Below are 19,494 nucleotides of genomic sequence, written 5' to 3'. Positions count from 1 at the left end.
TTTTTTGATTAATTTTTTAAAACTCCAAAAATCTTAGGGCTTAATTTTAAATCTCATTTTCACTCCTTTTCACTTGAATAATATTTTTTATCTTATAATTACTAGTTTTTCGTCAATTTAACCTTCAAAACAACTCAGATTCTTGATTTTAACCCGGATTTCAAAGATTTTACCCAGTGAAGCTCAAAAATGGTTTTTCTTCGATTTGAACCTCGTTTTTTACTTAATTTAACTTGGGTTTTCAACTGTAGGTTCCTAAAAATATGGGAAACATATTTTTGAAGTAAAGTTTCAATTTTTCCCTTCTTTTTCGGAAATCATTTTAGGAGTTCGTTTTGACCCCAAACCAAAAGTAGTCAATATGGGTGTCGTTGGTTTTGCTTTGACACATAGATTTTATATTTGGTACTTTAGTGGAGTTCGAGATTGTTCGTGAAAAGTAAGGTCGTGGGTTCGATGTGTAGTGGATCGATTTCGACTTTTGAGGTAGATTATGGCTTAACTCTTTCAGACTGGGTTGGGTAGTAAATGATGATACGAAATCCATGTTAAGGGTGGGAACTAATCATAAAAAATAATTATTTATGTGTTGTGCCCGTGCGGGGGCCTATATATGATGTAATTGTCAAAATTAAGTTATTATGTGATATGTGTGACCGTGTGAGGTCCTATGTGATATTAATAGCCTTGAATATATGTGAATAATTGTATTGTGTTGTTAAGATGCTTAATGTGGTACCATTGGTGTGTTATGATTATATTCATACTTTATTGGCATATGAGACATGTGGAAATTCATGGATGAAATAAAAATAATGAGCGGATATTAACTCGCGTGGTTGTAAAAATGTATCATTGTGGTTGATTGTGAAAATATATCACATGGTTGGTTGTAGAAATATATCATGTGGTTGGTTATGAAAATACTCATTGTGATCGGTTGTGAGCATTACATCCTCATATCATACTCATTCATGAAATATTGGTACCACCGTGGCAACATCTGAGAAACACTGACAACACCTTTTTAAAATCCTCCCCGAGGGATGTTCCAGTGAAGAGATATTGTAACACCTTATAAAACCCTTTTCGAGGAACATGTCAGAAAGGATATATGAGATATGTGGATTATATACGGATAGACGAACCCAACATGGGTCCTACGTTGGGAGGCTTGCCTCCGTAGGTGTATACGAGGATTGTGCAGCGATCCCGGAGGTTGTGCGACGACCTCATACATCATCATCATATATATTGTACTTACTTTGTTGCCTTTCATCTATGTATTTATCGTATCTTCTTTTACTTGTATTTGATGATCTTGTATATGCATGTTCCCACTTGTTCTTCTTATATGTGATATAATACGTACTTTTGTTCTATCTTGGTGTAATGTTGCAATATATGTGAGATATATTAGAACTGTTAGTGCAAGCGGTGTGGGCTACCGTTGTAGGATATTTTCTAATTGCAGGTGACGTGCCTTTAGTGTATATTTTGTTTGCTTTATTTACTACTTTTCTTAGTTGAACTATGATACCTACTGAGTACAAGTGGACCGTACTCATGCCTACTGCGCCCTTTCGGTGTAGGTCCTAGCTCGAGTGCGCCTTAGTTTGCTTGACTTGGGCGATTGTTGAAGCTTCTAAGGTAGCGATTGGACATTCATGCGTCCGAAGTTCACCTCTATCTTTCTATAGTAGTTATGTATTTATTAGTATTCGGAGACAGATATTATTCCTTTGTGGTTATTTTTTTGATGTATTTGATTTTTGAATTGTATTAGTAGTTTTTACACTATTACACTTGGTTTGGGGCATGATTGATATTTTTAATAAGTGCTTTCTGTATTGTTATGATTACTTATATGGTTTGACTTCGTTCTAGAAGCCTTACCTTAAGATATTTATATCTTTTCCTCTTTTCGTATCAGTTTGGGTGATAGGCTTACTTGTTAAGGTACGCCGCGACAAGTGTCATCATAACACTCATTTTTGGGTCGTGATATAGTGTCTCTTTGTCAAAGTAAGTTGGGAAAAGTGTCTCTTTTCTCAAATCTACCAAGTAACCCTTCATCATTAATTAAAAATTTCGAATTCAAGCCTGAAATATAAAAGCAAACCGCCTAAAAAGTGTTATATACTATATAACATGTTTTGGCACGAAATCATATTAACTTGTACTTGAAATATACTATTTCTTTATCTCAAATTAGTTGTTATGTTTTGTTACTCGAAAGTCAATTTGGCTAATGTTTGAAGTTAACTTGAATTAATCTATTTGATATTTTACAATTAAAATTTAGATATTAAATCTATACGAAAAGCATTTTACGTTGTAATTTTTGTCATGTCAATTTAATGAAAGAATATATTTTAAATATCAATCAAAATTTGCATAATGTAACCCCCGAGAATTAAACACGATAACTAATTTGAAACAAAGAAGCATTTTTTTTTGTTTAATTTGTGATTTTCATCAATAAATCAAATCAAAACCCGCAAAGGATGGACCAAACCATCCAAAACAACCAACATATACAAATTCAAAAATAAAAAAGAATCGACCCAACTAATGACCCGGTCCAAAAAGGAAATAAACATAAAGTGAGTAGGGTTTCTATTTTGAGCTAAAATCAGCTCCATCTCCACTGCCATTCCGCCTATTTCACCATGGTTGCCTTCGAACATCTTCAATTCGTGCTTCTCCAATTGTGGGTGACAAACACCGTCCCTTGATTGGTTTAAAGTGAATCCTTTTCCAGCTTGCAAGAGTAAGAATCTTCTATCCTTTTGGTGACTTAAGCTAACACTTGTTCTATAACCTCTGCTTGATGATGTTTGAGTTCTCCGGTGTAAGGGTCCTCATATTGATTTTTTGTGCTAACAACTTGGGTCTAGTCCTCTGGGATCTGGTGTTTAATCCCGATAAGAAACCTCTACTATAGTGTTTAAGCTTGCTGACAGACCTTACCAATACCCGTTGTCTTGTTGTTTTGCAGTTATGAAAGGGATAGAGATTGTGAGATGCTCGTACCCACTTGTAATTGGATGGTACCAAGATCCTCAGCCACATGCACTGAAGATCTGACCTTGTGACCTCTCAATCTACTGAGAGTCCATTTTTGTTGGCTGGTGTAATTAAGCTAAGTTGCAATTTCACCTTTTGTGTAGCTTGTCAGGTTGTAAATACGTCATGTGAAACAACTTGCTTTAGCCTTTTCAGTCTTTCTAGCTCTTTGAAACTGCTAGCCTCAAATAACAACTTTGCTATTTATCACTGTTTAAAATCTTTTCGCCTGCACTTGTTAACTGATGGAAGAATGTGTATGTGAACTCCTTGTGTTCCAATGCTATGTTGGCCAGATAATCTACTAATTAATTGCCTTCTCTGTATATATGCTGAATCTACACTTGCTTATTTGAAACAAAGGAGCATATCAAATGCCTAGCATTTGGCCGTGATTTCATGTTCAAAATATATACAATGTTTAAATCTTCAAAATAATTCATCAAACTCCATATATATCCTCAGAAGTATATTCTATTTCTCAAGATATTATTATATCTAGTTTGCAACATTTACTTCATATTCTTTACATTTAGTAGCATAGAAATCTTTTAATATCACCCAAATTGCTAGTGCTTAAGAGTGCGTTTGGCATGAAGAAAATAGTTTCCTATTCTCTCATGTTCGTTTGGTTAAAAAAAAAAATATATATATATATATATATTTACGATAGAAAAACAAGCTCCTTGAAAATAAGAAAAATGACTTCCTTACTAAAAGTAGGGACAACAATTGGCATTGACTCGTCCCACTCCCACAACCGCCCACCCCATATCCATCACCCTATTTCTACCCATATATTCACATTGTGTTATGGCAGGCATATGCAAATAATTTTAGAATAATACTTTTACTTACATACCAAATATAATAAAATAAATCAAAAAATCACTTGTTTTCTTAAAAAATTTCTTGAAAAATATTTTCATGGAGAACTTTTTCTTCCATCATACACACCCTAAATGGTTATGATCTTCCCTACGCAGTAAATAAAGAGCACATCATTCTTTTATCACTTACAATTACCACAAGGATTTATAACATTCAAATTTATCTATCTTATTAAGTTATAACCAAAAGAATTTCATTTCTTAAGTACTTCTTGTCAAAACTGGAAAATCAAACAAATCCAAAAAAAAAAAAAAACTATTGTATAAAACTATCCATTATAGTAGTGACTATTTTGGCTAACTAACTGGTCCCTTTGTTGAAACGTCTTAGTTTTGCCCTAGCAGCATGAAGATCATTCTCTTCAAGACTATCAGAGTCAGTTGGTCGTGGTGATGGTGATGGTGATGATGAAATGGGCGATGACCTCTTGTCAGATGACTGTTTATCGTTACTTTTGAATAATCCGGATGATGTGTCTGATGGCACAACGCTTGAATGGTCAGTCTCATCTTTTTGCTGCAATTAATGAATAAAATTGAAACGTATAAGTAATAGAAATCAAAATTAATGTCGAGGAACATGCTATTTTTTTCAACTTTTATTGAATTGACTGACCATCTTATCTAATAATTTAACGGCTAAAATTAACATACTTTTAATTATTTAATTACATTATATCTCGAACAACTTTAACTTACAAGTTGTACTATTGTGTGTTAGGAATTTTATTCTAAATAGTCGTCAATTATGTGAGGTGCACATGGATATATAGAGAGAGGCTATCAAATATTCTAAGTCCGGATAGTAATTAAGTTAACGAACAATTTAGGACTCATTTGGTCATGAAAATAAAAAACATATTCACTTTATTTAATATTTTTGAAGTTGAAAATGAAGTTGCGGTTGTGTTTGACCATAACATTTTAGAAAAGGGGTATTTTTGAAGTTAAAAAAATATAAAAGGTGAAAAAAAATTAACTTATTTTTTAGAATTTTATTAAAATTGGGTCAGTTTATGAAAATTTAAAAAATAAGACTTTTTTTGAAAAAAAAAAAAAGAAGTTAAAAAGTGCCAACAATAAATCCAAAAATAGTGAAAACACCTCTTGAGGTGTTTTTCAAAAATTTAAATATTATGAAAACGTATTTCAGTTATGGCCAAATAAATATTTTGGAATAAAGTAAAATCATATTACGACATATTGTGAACAATATTCATGGGTAAATGCTTGTGACGTCCACGTGGATATATAGATCCTACTATTGGATTGCCAAGTTAAGAGGGTAACTAAGATTACGAATAGTTTAGGTGTGTAACTAATAGTTATACAAGTCAAGAAAACGATACCTCGGAATTGGGCTGTGTTACTTTTTTAGACTGAGAAGCTATATATGCAAGCAACTGCAAAAGCTTTGCTTGTCCAATTTCTGTGCAATTTTGCCAATAATAAATTGCTAAGTCCCATGCCTTGGCTCTAAATTCCAATAAACTCCTGTCAATATCTGACTCATACTTCGCAACAAATGGCTTCAATATGGTGTCATAAAAGTACGCTGTGCCTTTTATTTTTGGATACCATAAGTAGATGATAAGTGCCAATTTTGATTCACCATACATTGGTAACCTAAAAAAACTAACAATGTCATATATAGTGTCAATTTTTGGCTAAAAAATAAAATAGAGCAAGTTTTTACTTATAGAGTATCATACCATGACAAGAACAAATCACCAAAGCTCTCAAAAATTCTCAACGCTGCAACAATAATCCTGAAAACAATCAATTTCTTTTTAGCAATTATTCAAGAATGTAGATTGAGACGATTGAAATTCTTCACACTTAATTAAGGGCATATAGTCAAGTGGTCAACAAATTTGATTGAGTTCTATAATGTAGACACAAGATGAATTCTTCTCATCTATTAAAACATCGATGGACAGAGTTATTCGATATTTATGCCGATAAAAAATGATTAAATTAGAGGTGCACCGCAAGGGATAGTTGACTGATTTAAACAATCCCAACAAACTCATGAATATCTTAGTTATATTTAAGGATGTATTAAATGCTTTAAAAGCTTCAAGTCATGAACCTCATTAAATTATAGTCCAAGTTCTACACACCAATCGTGTGAAAAACATTTACACACATAAAGCAATTATTGGTAATTCTCTATAATAACATGAGAGAATGATAATAACTAACCTAATATAACTGGTTAAACTACGTTAATAACGTAAAATATATATACTATATTTTTTAGCATATATAACTTTAATCCATCTCAATTCTCACCTACTAAATATTCTTCATGTTATTCTCATGATATGGAAATTGTAATTCCTAATAGCGACACTATATAAGTCTACAACTATGGCCTAGTTTGAATAATAGTTTCACAAGAAATTGTATGCTACAAATTGAACACTTATAACAAGTGACTACTCAAGAAGATTGGAACGATACAGAGAAGATTAGAATGGTTGAAAAATTTTGAAAGTAAAAGAAGTTTGTTCAAACATATTCAAATCCAATCCAAAGTGGAAAAAGAATACAAATGGTAAACTGTAACAAATAATATGATTAGAAGATCAAAGTGAGTTAATTTACCAATATTGGCACCAAAATTTAAGTTCATCATTCTCCAATTTGTTCTTCTCAATAGTTTTGAAACACTCAAAAGCAGGATATGCATATCCAACAACCAATCTGCAATCAACAAAACCCATAATTCAATCATCTAAATATATAGTAAGTACATAGAAAATAAAGATTCACAAAATCCACAAATAAAAAATAAAAGTACGTACACTAAACCGCTGGTAATGAAGTTTCCCAACATCTTTTACCAAAAAAAAAATAAATCAAAATAGAATGATGAATAATGATCAAGTAATTGAAACCCTTTTAGTAACCATCAAAACAAAATTAATTTCAACGAATTATTGGTAAATTGACTATATATATGATTCAGTTATTGAATGATGAAAGGAACTAAGAAGATAATAGATACTTAAGAGGATATATTGGAGGAAAAAAAGGGCTAGAAATAATTTAAAAAAAAAGACTAATCCTATAAGAAACAAGAAAATAGAATAAGTTGGTTATACCAATTATATTATTGACAAACGTGAGAAGCAGTCCTACCTGGTTAATTTCGGTCAACGTAATTAAAAGATTATCTTAAAAGTATTCCACTACGTCAAATCTAAGGGTCATGAAATGTAACTTTAAATTATACAAGTATTTAGAAAAAGAAATTAAGTTATATATAGTGCTATACTATGAGTTCCTCCAAAAAAAATAAAAAATTATAGGTAAGTTTCTTAAAATTAATTTTGTAATTTTAAAAATAAGATAAATTACCTGTTGTAATGGGTGCAAATGGCCGAACAACGTAAATTTCATTTTACACAATATATCCAAACAACTTCTGTATAACAATATGGTTTATCATGATTTTTTATTTTTTAATATTATAGTGAAATATTGTCATAGAAAACATATCGCATAACATGATTTAACATGAAAAATCAATTTCAAAAAATAAATATTTGTTATAGTACATTATTATTATAAAAAAATTTAACGGAGTAAAGCAAATTCACACTATTTTATGTGAAAGGGCTCCACTGAGAGTCGGAGAGCAAGTGGTAGCATAAACGAATTCGAATTTTAATTTATATGGAGTTCTATAAAGTATAAACTACATTTTTTTTATTTTACTATGTTAACCTATTAGCATACAATAACAAAATACTCAATATATTCTTGAGTTTGAATAGTTGTTCATAAAATGGGATAACACTATATTGGTGCTAACTTAAACACTATATTGGTGTCAACTTATTAGTACATAATTTATATTTTTAAGAGATTAAATAATTAATATAGAAGGGTGGCGACGGTTTGGAATGGGTAGAAGTTACAAAAGAGAGGCATTTGAATTTCTTTTTTAACCCTTAAAAATAGGAATTTTGTTATTTTACACGTAATTGCAGGGAAGTTAGATTTTTTGGGATTCTACGAAGAAGTATCATCTTGTGGAAGGGGTAGTTTCGTCATTAACATAATTTCTCAGTTGACTTTCATTTTTGTTCATATTTTGAAAAATGAATTTGGACTTTGGAGCAAATAAAAACAGGCCATTTGCACACTATGTTGTGGCCAGATTTTAATTTTGTCTCCCTAAAATAAATAATTTTTTTCAGGCATATTTTTGCATCATAATACCCCACAAGTAATAACTCCTTAAAACAGTTCATGTCCGCTAGACCATGAAAGAAACTTTTCTTCTCTGCTCCTTACTGAAGAAGAAATCAATATTTATACAAAACATTAATTAATAGAATAGAGGTTATCGATAGTCAATATTTTTAATTGTCTATCCTATTTAGAATTAACTATGTTGTCTCCTAATTAACATTACTACAATAACCAAAGAGGAAGCACACAAGAGATATAGATATATAATATTTCTAGTTTTCTATTCTAACTAGGGAATCGTGCCATGCTTCGCGTGATCATAAAAAATGTATTAATAATTGATTTTATAGACAATTATTTTTTTATTATAACGTACGTATGAAATTATAAAAAATTCAACTTCATATACGACATATATTATTATCTAAATTTTCATTTGAATTATATTTGATTAACCTTTATAGAATATGTACATATAAAAAGATTAACCTCATTTCGTAAATAAGGTTATTGCAATTTCGAAAAGCGATACATGAAAAGCTTTTAAGAAAAAGAAATAATATAAAATGTATAACAAAAGAACATAAAACACTTGATATACAAGAAAAGTTTTGTTAAGTATTTAGAAATTTTATGAAGCTATGCACTAAGCCAATGCATCAGGCAATAATAGGTTGTGCAATCACCTTATTGTCTCTAGTATTCCCTGATTGCACCAAAAAGCTAACAAAAAAGGACCATTTCCGTTTAAGGTTGTGTATGTTTCTCATTTTACCTTCAAAATTGTGTTGTTTCAAACAGTCCACCAAATGGCCCGACCTTGACGTATGATATTACATGTTATAGAGATTTCTTACTAAGCCTCTGATTGTTCCAACCATACAAGAGCTAAATGATGGATTTGGCCATGATCAAACTCATGCCAAGATCTCTTTTTATATCCTTATGTCTAAAAAACATGGGGCGAAGCAGCATTTCTCATGCAAAATTAAGTCGTTCATCTAGATTCATAACTTTTTCTTGCATATAGAAGGTAAAGCAAAGAAGCTATTTGCAAGGGAAGTTGCCAGGAATCTAAGATCGTAAATCTTGTTGTCTCTGTTTCGAGGAGTTGGCAAAATTTTCATAGCAAGAGCCTTGTTGCAGAAATTCTTATATTAAAATACATGGGGAAAACACCAATCCTTATGAAAATTAAACTCATTCACCTAGATTCATAATTTGTGCTCTTATATCACGGTAAAGGAGATAAACAATTTGTAAGGGAAGTTACCGGGGCATCCAAGATTGTAAATCTTGTTGTCTCTGTTTCAAAATGTGCTCTTCCTACCTCAACTTTTTTTTTCCTACACAGGAAATTACAAGAAAAAAATAAACAAGCACAATCTAACCTTGCAGGAAAATAAATAAATAAATAAATAAACACAACAAATAATAAGAATACCTTCTTTCTTTTTCTTTTCTTTTTTATTTTTCCTTTGGCTGTGTGTGTTGAGAGGGTTTAATAATAAGAATACCTTCGCTCTCTCCTCTTCATTTGTATCCATGATATAGGCATTAGCAGTTTCATGCTTAACACATGTCTTGCAGCACCAGATCAACATATCATGAACTAAAGACTTAGGCAAACAAAAACTAAAAAGGTATATAAATGCTGAAACATCACATGATCCTAAATGACCATAGTAACATATGTAAGTTTGATAAATGTTGTACTTGTAGGGTCTCTTTAACATCACATTTAAATGTCAATCAAAGAAGAAATTATGTCGATAAATTATTTCATCGTCGTTAACTTCTCACAAAAAATCAAGAACCTTCGACAAATGATAATGATATAGTTCCATTCGGATGACATATAAGCGAAAAATACCTGCAACTTTGGGTGAAGTGCCTCTAGTGGACCTTTGGGCTTCTTATTTGCACCTTGTTGTGGTCATTAAACATCAAAAAGGTATAGGTGATCATCCTACTAATATAATCTATGTTGGTCGAACTCATCAAAAATATCAATGAATGCGTGTCGGATTTGTTAAAAGTCCATAAGCAAAGATACATACATTGTAACCATGTAAACTGAAATAACCATCGATCAAGCATCGGCATAGACAACACCTGTTAAAAGACGATGTTGTGCACCATCAAGAATTCAATTTTTGAACCCAAATCTTAACTTGACGGACACTGAATCTGTGACTTGAGATCAATAGGGAGAAAAAGTTTATGTTATCTTTCCCATTTTCAGTTTGTATGATCTTTGAGCCTGTTGTTATCATAAGGCCTCAAAGAGCAAAAATACCTTTCCAATACAAGACAAAATGAAAGATTGTAACATTTTAATTAATATGGAATGTGAAATGTGTAACAGTCAGTCCTTATTGGATTGTATCTCTAATAAATGTGTGTATTATCTTAATTTTTTTCACTAAAAGAATGAGTAAAAATTCTAAAATATTGAGAAAAAAGATAAATGCAAATGTTGGCCTCTTAGATATGCCACATCAGCAGGTTACTTAGTCTCTTTTATGTATATACTAGTATACGTACCCGCGTGATGCGCGGATAATATTAAAATATTAATTGTAATAATTTCATATTGAAACGTCTACTGTTCAATCATGTTATCTTAAAAGAAATTTCAACTATCATATTATTTCTCAATAAAATATGAAAAGAAAAAATTCCACCTTTCAGCATCTTCACCCCGACCTAATCCCAACCACCTTCAATTTTCTTTCAAAAGAAAATTCTACTCCACCCCTCCACTCCCACCACCCCAGTTTCCCTACCTCTAATCAAATCTATATGAAAAAATAATTATATAATAATAAAAAAAATATCTTTTATAGTTTTCGTTACTATACTATTCACAATTTAAAGATATTAAGTAGATTGTGAATATCTCCCTTCCACCCCCTCCCCAATTCCCACCCCACCCAATTCCAGTTCCCCCACCTTTGATCAAATCTATATGAAATTATAATTATATAATTGTAAAAAATATTTTACATTTCATAGTTTTCTTTACTATATCATTCACAATTTGAAGATATTAAGTAGATTGTTATTATCTTCCTTCCTACTCACCTCACCCACCCCAATTCCCCCACCTCTAATCAAATCTAAATGAAAAAATAATTATATAATTGTAAAGAAATATTTTTTGTTTCATAGCTTTCTTTATTATACTATTCACAATTTAAAGATTTGAGTAGATTGTTAATATCTTCCTTCCTCCCCCACCCCCACCCCCACCCCCTCCACCCCATCCACCCCAATTTCTCCACCTCTAATCAAATCTATATGAAAATATTATTATATAATTGTAAAAAAATATTTTATGTTTCATAGTTTTCTTTACTATACTATTCACAATTTAAAGATATTAAGTAGATTGTTAATATCTCTCTTCCTTCCCCTCCCCACCTCCACACACACACACACATCTTTAACCAAATCTATATTTGTAAAAACAATCACATAAAAAGATATTTTTATATTTCATGTTTTTTTTATTATATTATTTAATGCTACAATTAATAGATTTCAAATTGTCAAAAATAATTTAAATTGTTATGCTATTCCCTTCCCATCTTTTTCGTCGAAAATTTATAAATATGTCTGTATTATCTTATTAGGTTCATTATATATTCTCAAATTTAGTTAAAATTAACCCCTCCTTCCCTAATCCCAGCCCTATCCCCCACCTCATCCCAACCTCAATTTTCTTTTCAAAAATAATCTATCCCCCCCCCCCCCCCCAATCCGTTGATGTCTAATCAAATTTATATAAAAAAACAATCATGTAATTGTAAAAGAATCTTTTGTTTTTCATATTTTTCTTTATTATATTATTCACAATTTAAAAAAATTAAGTAGATTGTTAGAAATGGTTATAATTTAAAATTTAAGTTAGACATCTTCACCCTATTAAAATACTATAATTTTATCTTGTACTATATGATTTACCTTTGTGTATGATTTTAAGAAAATATTTTTGTAAATCTTTTTTATTATATTATTCACAATGTAAAGATATTAAGTAGATTGTTAGAAAGGGTTATGGTTTAAAATTCAAGTTAGACAGTTTCACACAATTGAAATATAATTTCAGAAAGACTTTCCTCTCTCTAAAAAAATCCCCAGCATGACCCAATCGACGGCCCCATTCACTAACCCTTTCCCCTCATCTCCGCTACCGGATCCACCAGATCCTAACGTCAATCAGATGTAAGAAGACATCCCCAATAAACCTTCCTATAAGGAAGTTGTAACTGACCAATCTCAAGAACGCTCAACTTGCTACGAACAGGACTTCACTACTGAGGCGTAGAGAATGACGAATATGGATACAAAAACATCCATATCCTTCTCAAAGGAAGAAAAGCATAGAATTTACTCTCCATGGAAGCACTCAGTAATCATCAAGTGTGTGGGGAAGAAATTTAACCACAACTATCTCAAAACCAAGCTTACAGATCTCTGGAAGCCTGAAGAGAAATTCGTACTAATCGACCTTGGGGATGAGTTTTTTACAGTGAAATTAGGACTCGGGGAAAGTTAAAAGAAAACCCTTCATCTAGGTCCTTGGTTCGTAGCGGGATCCTATATATCCACTAAAAAATGGGAGCCGAATTTTGTTCTCTACCTATTGAAAATCCTATTTACTGCGATCTGGATAAGACTCCTATTCCTACCAACAGAGTTCTATGATAGATCGATACTTGAAAAGATTGGGAAGCAAATCGGCAGCCTGTTAAAGATTGATACTTGTACATCTGCAACTCTTAGGGGTAGGTTTGCACGGATCTGTGTACAAATCCCAACGGACACCCCAGTATGCACCTCTATCCTCATTGGTACACATTCATAACCGATCTGCTATGAGGGAGAAGGGATATTGTGTACGGGATGTGGTCAATTGGGGCATGTGTTAAGGCACTGCGACTTCAAAGTCAAGGAAAACCATCAGGAAGAGCAACCTAAAGCAAAAGAACAGACCTCGAAAGAATCTGCTCAATGTAGCGAGTGGAAAATCGTCCCCTTCAGAAGGAAGAATACACAGCAAAAGGTAAAATCACAAAAAATCAGCCAGGGTCAGGTACAAATAATCGGAAAATCCCCATTCTCTCAGTGAAGAAATATAATGCCGCTACAGGTAAGTTTGTTGACCCTCTTTCAACTACTCTGTAACACCCCGTATTCAAGTACGTGTATTGGTCTTATTTATATGAAATTAATTTTTTCATTTTATTTATACTGGAATTTGCCCGTTGATGGTTCCATGTGAAGGTTATTGAATAAGCTTTCCAACGATATAAAGATTTTCAAAAACGGATAGGTTTCGGATATAATCGAGCACGTTCAAAACTATAAAACGGTGGCCGGGATATTTGGGAATAGTAAATGTGTAGGAAAATTCCCTGCACACAAACTACTGAGGCCAGCTGAATTTTTGGGTCAACTTCGAATGATCATAACTCCCTTAATATAATGAATTGGGAGATCTGCGACCTATGAAAAGAAAGATCTTTGATTCTTCTTTCCAATGCAATTAGTTTCATCCAAATCTAACTTCTGAGTAAGGAGTTATACTCGTTTTACTTCAGCCTATCAAAATAGATTTTTAGGGTCAACTTCAAACGACCATAACTCCTTGTACAGGACGAACTGGGTGGCCTACTTTATAGGAAATGAAAGCACTTTGAATTATCCTTCCAACGATACCAATTTCACCCAAATCCGATATCAGAGTAAAGATTTATGGTCGATTTACTTTAGCTTATCAAAACAGTCCACCAAAGGACAGATTTGACATTATTTAAATTTTAAAGGCATTTTGGTCAGTTCGTATTATATTATGGACGGGAATATGTGTATATATACAGGTATATGAGTTCAAAAACTCATTTTCATCATCAATCATTGAGAAAGAACAAATCCTAGCCAAATTTGACCTTTAAATTACTTTTGATTCAACCGTAGAAATGCCAAAGTAATCCGATAACTGCGTTTGTCATCTCGAGAGCTTCGAACGGCACCTATTATTTGTGCAAACAGGATTGCATAATCAAGAGGTGAATTCTAAGGTATGAATATTGTTTGCCTTTGTTCTTTTCGATATGTATATGTGTGATAGAGGATTATATGTATTGGTTGTTATTAAAAGGTGATGAAAATAGGGTTATGGACTATTTTGCATGGTTTGGTTGTATTGAATTGTGGAAGTTGAATATGTTAATTGAGTTATGGAAGGTGGACATAGTGATATACTATTGAATTGATGATTATTTATATCTATGGCTAAATTTGGTTTAATGGATTGGTTGGAAGGATAAATGAATCCAAACTTGATATTGGAAGATGTTGTATGAATATGCATGGCATGTGAATGTAATTGAAGTATAAGAGGGTTAAAGTGACACCCTTTATGGTGTAATTAAGGCTTACTACTTAAACACTAGTTTGGTGAATTCAAATAATTGAATTGTGACGTTTGGTCGCTAATACTAGATTGCTATATATGTTCATTGTAGATAAGTAATCCGAAAAGATGGGAAGTCCACTTGGGACTAGTATTGAAGGTTGACAGTCAGGTATGTGAAGCATACTCTATACCATATCTTTGGCATGAAAGTGAACAATTGTTCTATTAAGAAAGTTTCCAAAGTTATTCAATAACATGTGATCCATAATGGTTTTGTATGATGTACTACATTACCAATGAACTTGTTTCCACCCTACAAGATGTCAAGACATTCCAATACTTACTTGTCTTCCAAATCTTATATGTTTATTTCACTAATGAATGTCAGAAGGTATCCGGTTACTCAAACAAGATCCATGTGTTATTAATGAATCCAAAACGTTTTATTGATTTACTAATAAGTTCCTACTTCATTGTTATGGCATTGATGACTCCAAAACCCTTCATTGATGTGCCAATGAGTTCTTACTTCATTGTTATTGCATTGATAGTCTATTTATATGTCTCTTATTGATGTATCATTGTTTCAAAGTATCAAAATGTTGTGGCGACCGAAATAACAATCTCAAAGATTAATTGAACTAAGTGATGGAAGTTCTCTCTTATCGGGTGGTATCCTAGGGGCATAAGCCTATCATGAGTCAATCCCTATTTATATGTTTATGGGTGGTATCCAAGGGGCATAAGCCTATCATGGGTCGATCCCAGTTGATATGTACTGGAGGCAGCCTAATGGTCACAGTACAGTACAGTAATGATTACAAAGATGATAAGAACGAAGGTAAAGTGATTGAATAAATATAATGTACAGGTTGTCACAAGTTCTAGTAAGTGTGGTCCACTCCTATTACGATTTATTCACTTATTTCTGATTTCTATTAAGCTCCTATAGCATATGTGATTATCTACAGCTTTACATACTCAGTATATATTTCGTACTGACGTCCCCCACGGGGGGCCTGCATTTCATGCTGCAGGCATAGGTACCTCAGCTTATACACCGCACAAGTAGGAGCCAGGATATCCAGCTGCTTTTGGTGAGCTCCAGTTTGCTTCGGGGCTTTCGTGTTATATCCAGTCACTTTTGGTATTGTATAAAAGTTAGTTATATGGCGGGGTGTGTCCCGACCTTAGTTAAACTCTGTGTATTGTCTAGAGTCTTTGTAGACCTAATGTACAGTCAAGGTGGTGTTTTGTTAATAGACGTGATGGCTCCAACGGCAAAGTATTGTATATACATATATATGTGTGCTCGAGCTTATACAGGTGATTATTTCCTTTTATATGTGGCATGATGCTGTCCGAATTTCGGGTTGTCATAGAGGTATGCATGGGAAGTATAAGGTTATGAGCTGGTTCTCTCGGGCCTCCTCGGTTATGGGTGCCAGTCCGTACCAATAGGATTTGAGGTGTGACATACTCCCCCAGTGCCGCCGGCGTCTCAGGACGGCAAAACCCCTAACAAGGGGAAACAAAAAGAGGACAACAACTTGTCTCGTTGGGCCCAATATTCTCTGGGCTAACTGAACAGCGGATCCAGCAAGAAGTCTAATCCCCAAGGCTTGGGCCCAATTAAGTAGGCCCAACGATATACCTAAACCACTGGTCAGGCTCAAAATACCCAAGCCCAATTGGGGCCATTGTCAAGTACTTTCATCCGTTCTCCTGAGGCCCAAGGAATAAAAAAAGGTTTTAAAAAAGCCCATAACCAAAAAGGGGGAGATATTATGTCAACCCCCATCCTTTCAGTTGGTCAATCGTAAGGCAATTATATCACTGCCAACTTGACCACTGATGGTCAAATCAACCAGGGAGCTCGGCTTCCAACTCTGAACCAATAGTTTGTTGGTACTTCTAAAAATGGAAACTCTCCAACTCCATTGCTTAGTAAAGGGGAAGCAAATACTCTCTCTCCTTCTCCTTCTTCTCATAAACCTACCTCCGAAAGTCATCAGACTAATGATGGATAGGGGGAAATTAGCTCTTGTTACATAAATACCCCTTCTGGATCATACACCCCAGTCGTGGTTAGAGGTGGGACTTCAAAACTTATCACTAATCATGAAAGGGGAATTAGGAGGGAAATAAGTAGAAATAACTTTGAACTATCAACCTTACCTAGCACTGGTAGTGAAGGAGGGTCTCAATCAGGGCCTAGCAACTTACAAAAACAATGTATGGATGTCGACACCGATGTTATTAGGAGGCCTGAACCAACTAGAACGCCTAGCACCAAAAATATTAGCGGGAGCAATGAGCCATGTAGCACAGACCCTCCCCTTCTTTCCACCCCTCACCCCCTCCCTTTCATTCCTTCCCCAATCTCGAATAAAATCTATACGAAAAAATATTCATATAATTGTAAAAACAACTTTTATGTTTTATTCCTTTTTAAGAATATTGTTCACAATTTAAAGATATAGATTCTTAATTACTCCCTTCCCTCCCCTTCCCTCCACTAATCAAATATTATATGAGTAAAAATAATATGTAATTACAAAACGCTTTTATGTTTCATGCTTTGCTTTATTGTATTGTTTATCCATCCCCCCCCCCCCCCCCCAATCTCTTCTGTTTAAGATTTATAAATAATTTTTTAATTATATTTGTTAATTTTTTAAATATTCATTTCACACTTTTGTTATGTTTTATTTAATTACCTTGGTAATTATTTTAAAAATATTATATACGTGATCTTATAGACTCTTTGTCCATGATAGAAATTCTATATAATAAAAAATAACACAAATTATTACAAATAATAATAAAATAATCTAAAATCAAACTTTAAATAATATATAAATTCTGTATCGATATATTAATGTAAGCATATTGCTAATCACGAATGTAGTATAAGCAATAGATGAATTTGATTGAATCATTTCAATATTAAAGAATACGTTGAAAAGAATTTAAAGAATGAAATGAGAAGTATGATTGAAAATTTAGTTTATATAGAGAGAGTTAATTCAAATTCAACTTTATCTAGTATGGAGTTTGTTTTCAATTCAAAAGCTAAAAGAATCCAAACTTTTATTTGAAATTCAAAATTCAAAAATTTAAGACTAATTCAACAAACTAATTTTCAGCAAATTTATCTTTATCTAAAGACTGCTACTTTAAATAATTTATATCTCTAACAATAATATTATCCTTTTATAGTTTCAATTTTTAAATATAAAAAATATTTTAAAAAATTTCAAACTAAATATTTTTTTTTAGCAAACTTTATCTTAATCTTTAAACTAATTAAAATAAACTTTATATTTTTGTATATGCAATTTAAAACCATAAAAAAAAATAGAATACTTTCAAAAGAAGTCATACCTCAAAATATGTAGAATTGGTTTATTTTGAAATTTTAATCTTTAGTTTTAAATTTAAATAAATAGTATAATAATTTTAAATAAATTTATAGTTAGTTACTTCCAATTATTTTACTTTTAAATATGTAGATTCTCACGTATATACTACTAAATTATTACTACAATACACTATTATTTATTTATTGATTGTTATGAATATGAAATAGTTAGAGTTTATTTAAGACTCTTCAATGCTAGAGTAAGATATATAAGAAAAAATTTAAAAGTTGAAATTCTATTCCATTTTCAATTCTGTTTAAATTCAAATTTGAATCTCTTATCAAATTGCTTAAAGATTTTGCTTTATTCTTTCTTATCCTTATTTTTTTCAAATATCATACATATTTATCCTATATAATCTAAAATTGAAATTAAGAGAAATTTTTTAAATCTATTCAAATATTTATAATAGTAAATAATAAAATATAAAAGAAGACTAATTTGTTAGTCTTCTTTATTCATTAATATTCTATTTTTCCCTTCGTTTTATTTAATTTTTTCCCTTTACTTTTTTCTTTCTTTCTTTATTTTTTCTTCATTATTATTAATATTCTATTTTTCCTACGGTTTCATTATTTTTTTCCTTTACTTTATTTTCTCTCTTTATTTCTTTTAATTGCTTATAAATTTTATATATATACTAATTTTACCTTTACGTTTTATTTAATTACCTTGATAATTATTTTGAAAAATCTTATATGCATGATCTTCTAGCCTCTTTGTCCATGATAGAAATTCTATATAACACAAATTATTACAAATAATAGTGAAATAATTTAAAATCAAACATTAAATAATAAAAAAAATTGTATAGATCTATTAATGTAGGCACATCTGTTTATCATTTCTGAGAAAAAAATAAATGTAATATTAGTTGTAAATAATAAAAAATTAATTAATAAATCAAATCAAGTATAAATAACATACCTTGGTAATTATTTTGAAAAACCGTATATGCATGATCTTTAGCCTCTTTGTCCATGATAGAAATTATATATAACAAAAAATAACAAAAATTGTTATAAATACTAATAAAATAAACTAAAATCAAACGTTAAATAATATACAAACTGTATATAATTCTATTAATATGAGCATATTGCTCACCACGAATGTGGTATAAGCAATAAATTAATTTTATTGAATCATTTCAATATTAAACAATAAGTTCAAAAATTTTAAAGAATGAAATGAGAGTTTTGATTGAAAATTTAGTTTATATAGAAAGAGTTAATTCAAATTCAACTTTATCTAGTATAAAATTTGTTTTCAATTCAAAAGCTAATAGAATCCTAACATTCATTTGAAATTCAAAATTCAAAAATTTAAGACTAATTCAACAAACTAATTTTCAACAAACTTATCTTTATCTAAAGACTACTACTTTAAATAATTTATATCTCTAAAAATAATATTTTTCATTTTATAGTTTCAATTAAAAATATAAAAAATATTTATATATATATATATATATATA

The 19,494-nt window shown here is 31.4% G+C and overlaps 1 protein-coding gene and 1 long non-coding RNA gene across 2 annotated transcripts; one reads left to right on the top strand and one right to left on the bottom strand.

Annotated features, from left to right (window-relative positions):
- The first annotated feature begins 2,643 nt into the window (after positions 1-2,643).
- On the top strand, positions 2,644-3,386 carry LOC124887648. Its single transcript, XR_007045476.1, has 2 exons — positions 2,644-2,773; positions 3,002-3,386. It is a non-coding gene; the product is annotated as an uncharacterized LOC124887648 (long non-coding RNA).
- Positions 3,387-4,260: 874 nt separating this feature from the next.
- On the bottom strand, positions 4,261-7,010 carry LOC107845127 (putative HVA22-like protein g). The gene is made up of 5 exons (XM_016689384.2): positions 6,770-7,010; positions 6,570-6,668; positions 5,672-5,728; positions 5,309-5,585; positions 4,261-4,476 (listed from the first exon to the last, which is right to left on the bottom strand). Exons 1-5 carry the CDS (start codon positions 6,799-6,801, stop codon positions 4,261-4,263), a joined length of 681 nt encoding a protein of 226 aa, XP_016544870.1. The 5' UTR covers positions 6,802-7,010.
- Between the last annotated feature and the right edge of the window lie 12,484 nt (positions 7,011-19,494).

This window comes from Capsicum annuum, chromosome 10 (assembly GCF_002878395.1).
Source record: "Capsicum annuum cultivar UCD-10X-F1 chromosome 10, UCD10Xv1.1, whole genome shotgun sequence".
Taxonomy (NCBI): Eukaryota; Viridiplantae; Streptophyta; class Magnoliopsida; order Solanales; family Solanaceae; genus Capsicum; species Capsicum annuum.
This window is presented reverse-complemented; position numbering and strand designations above follow the sequence as displayed.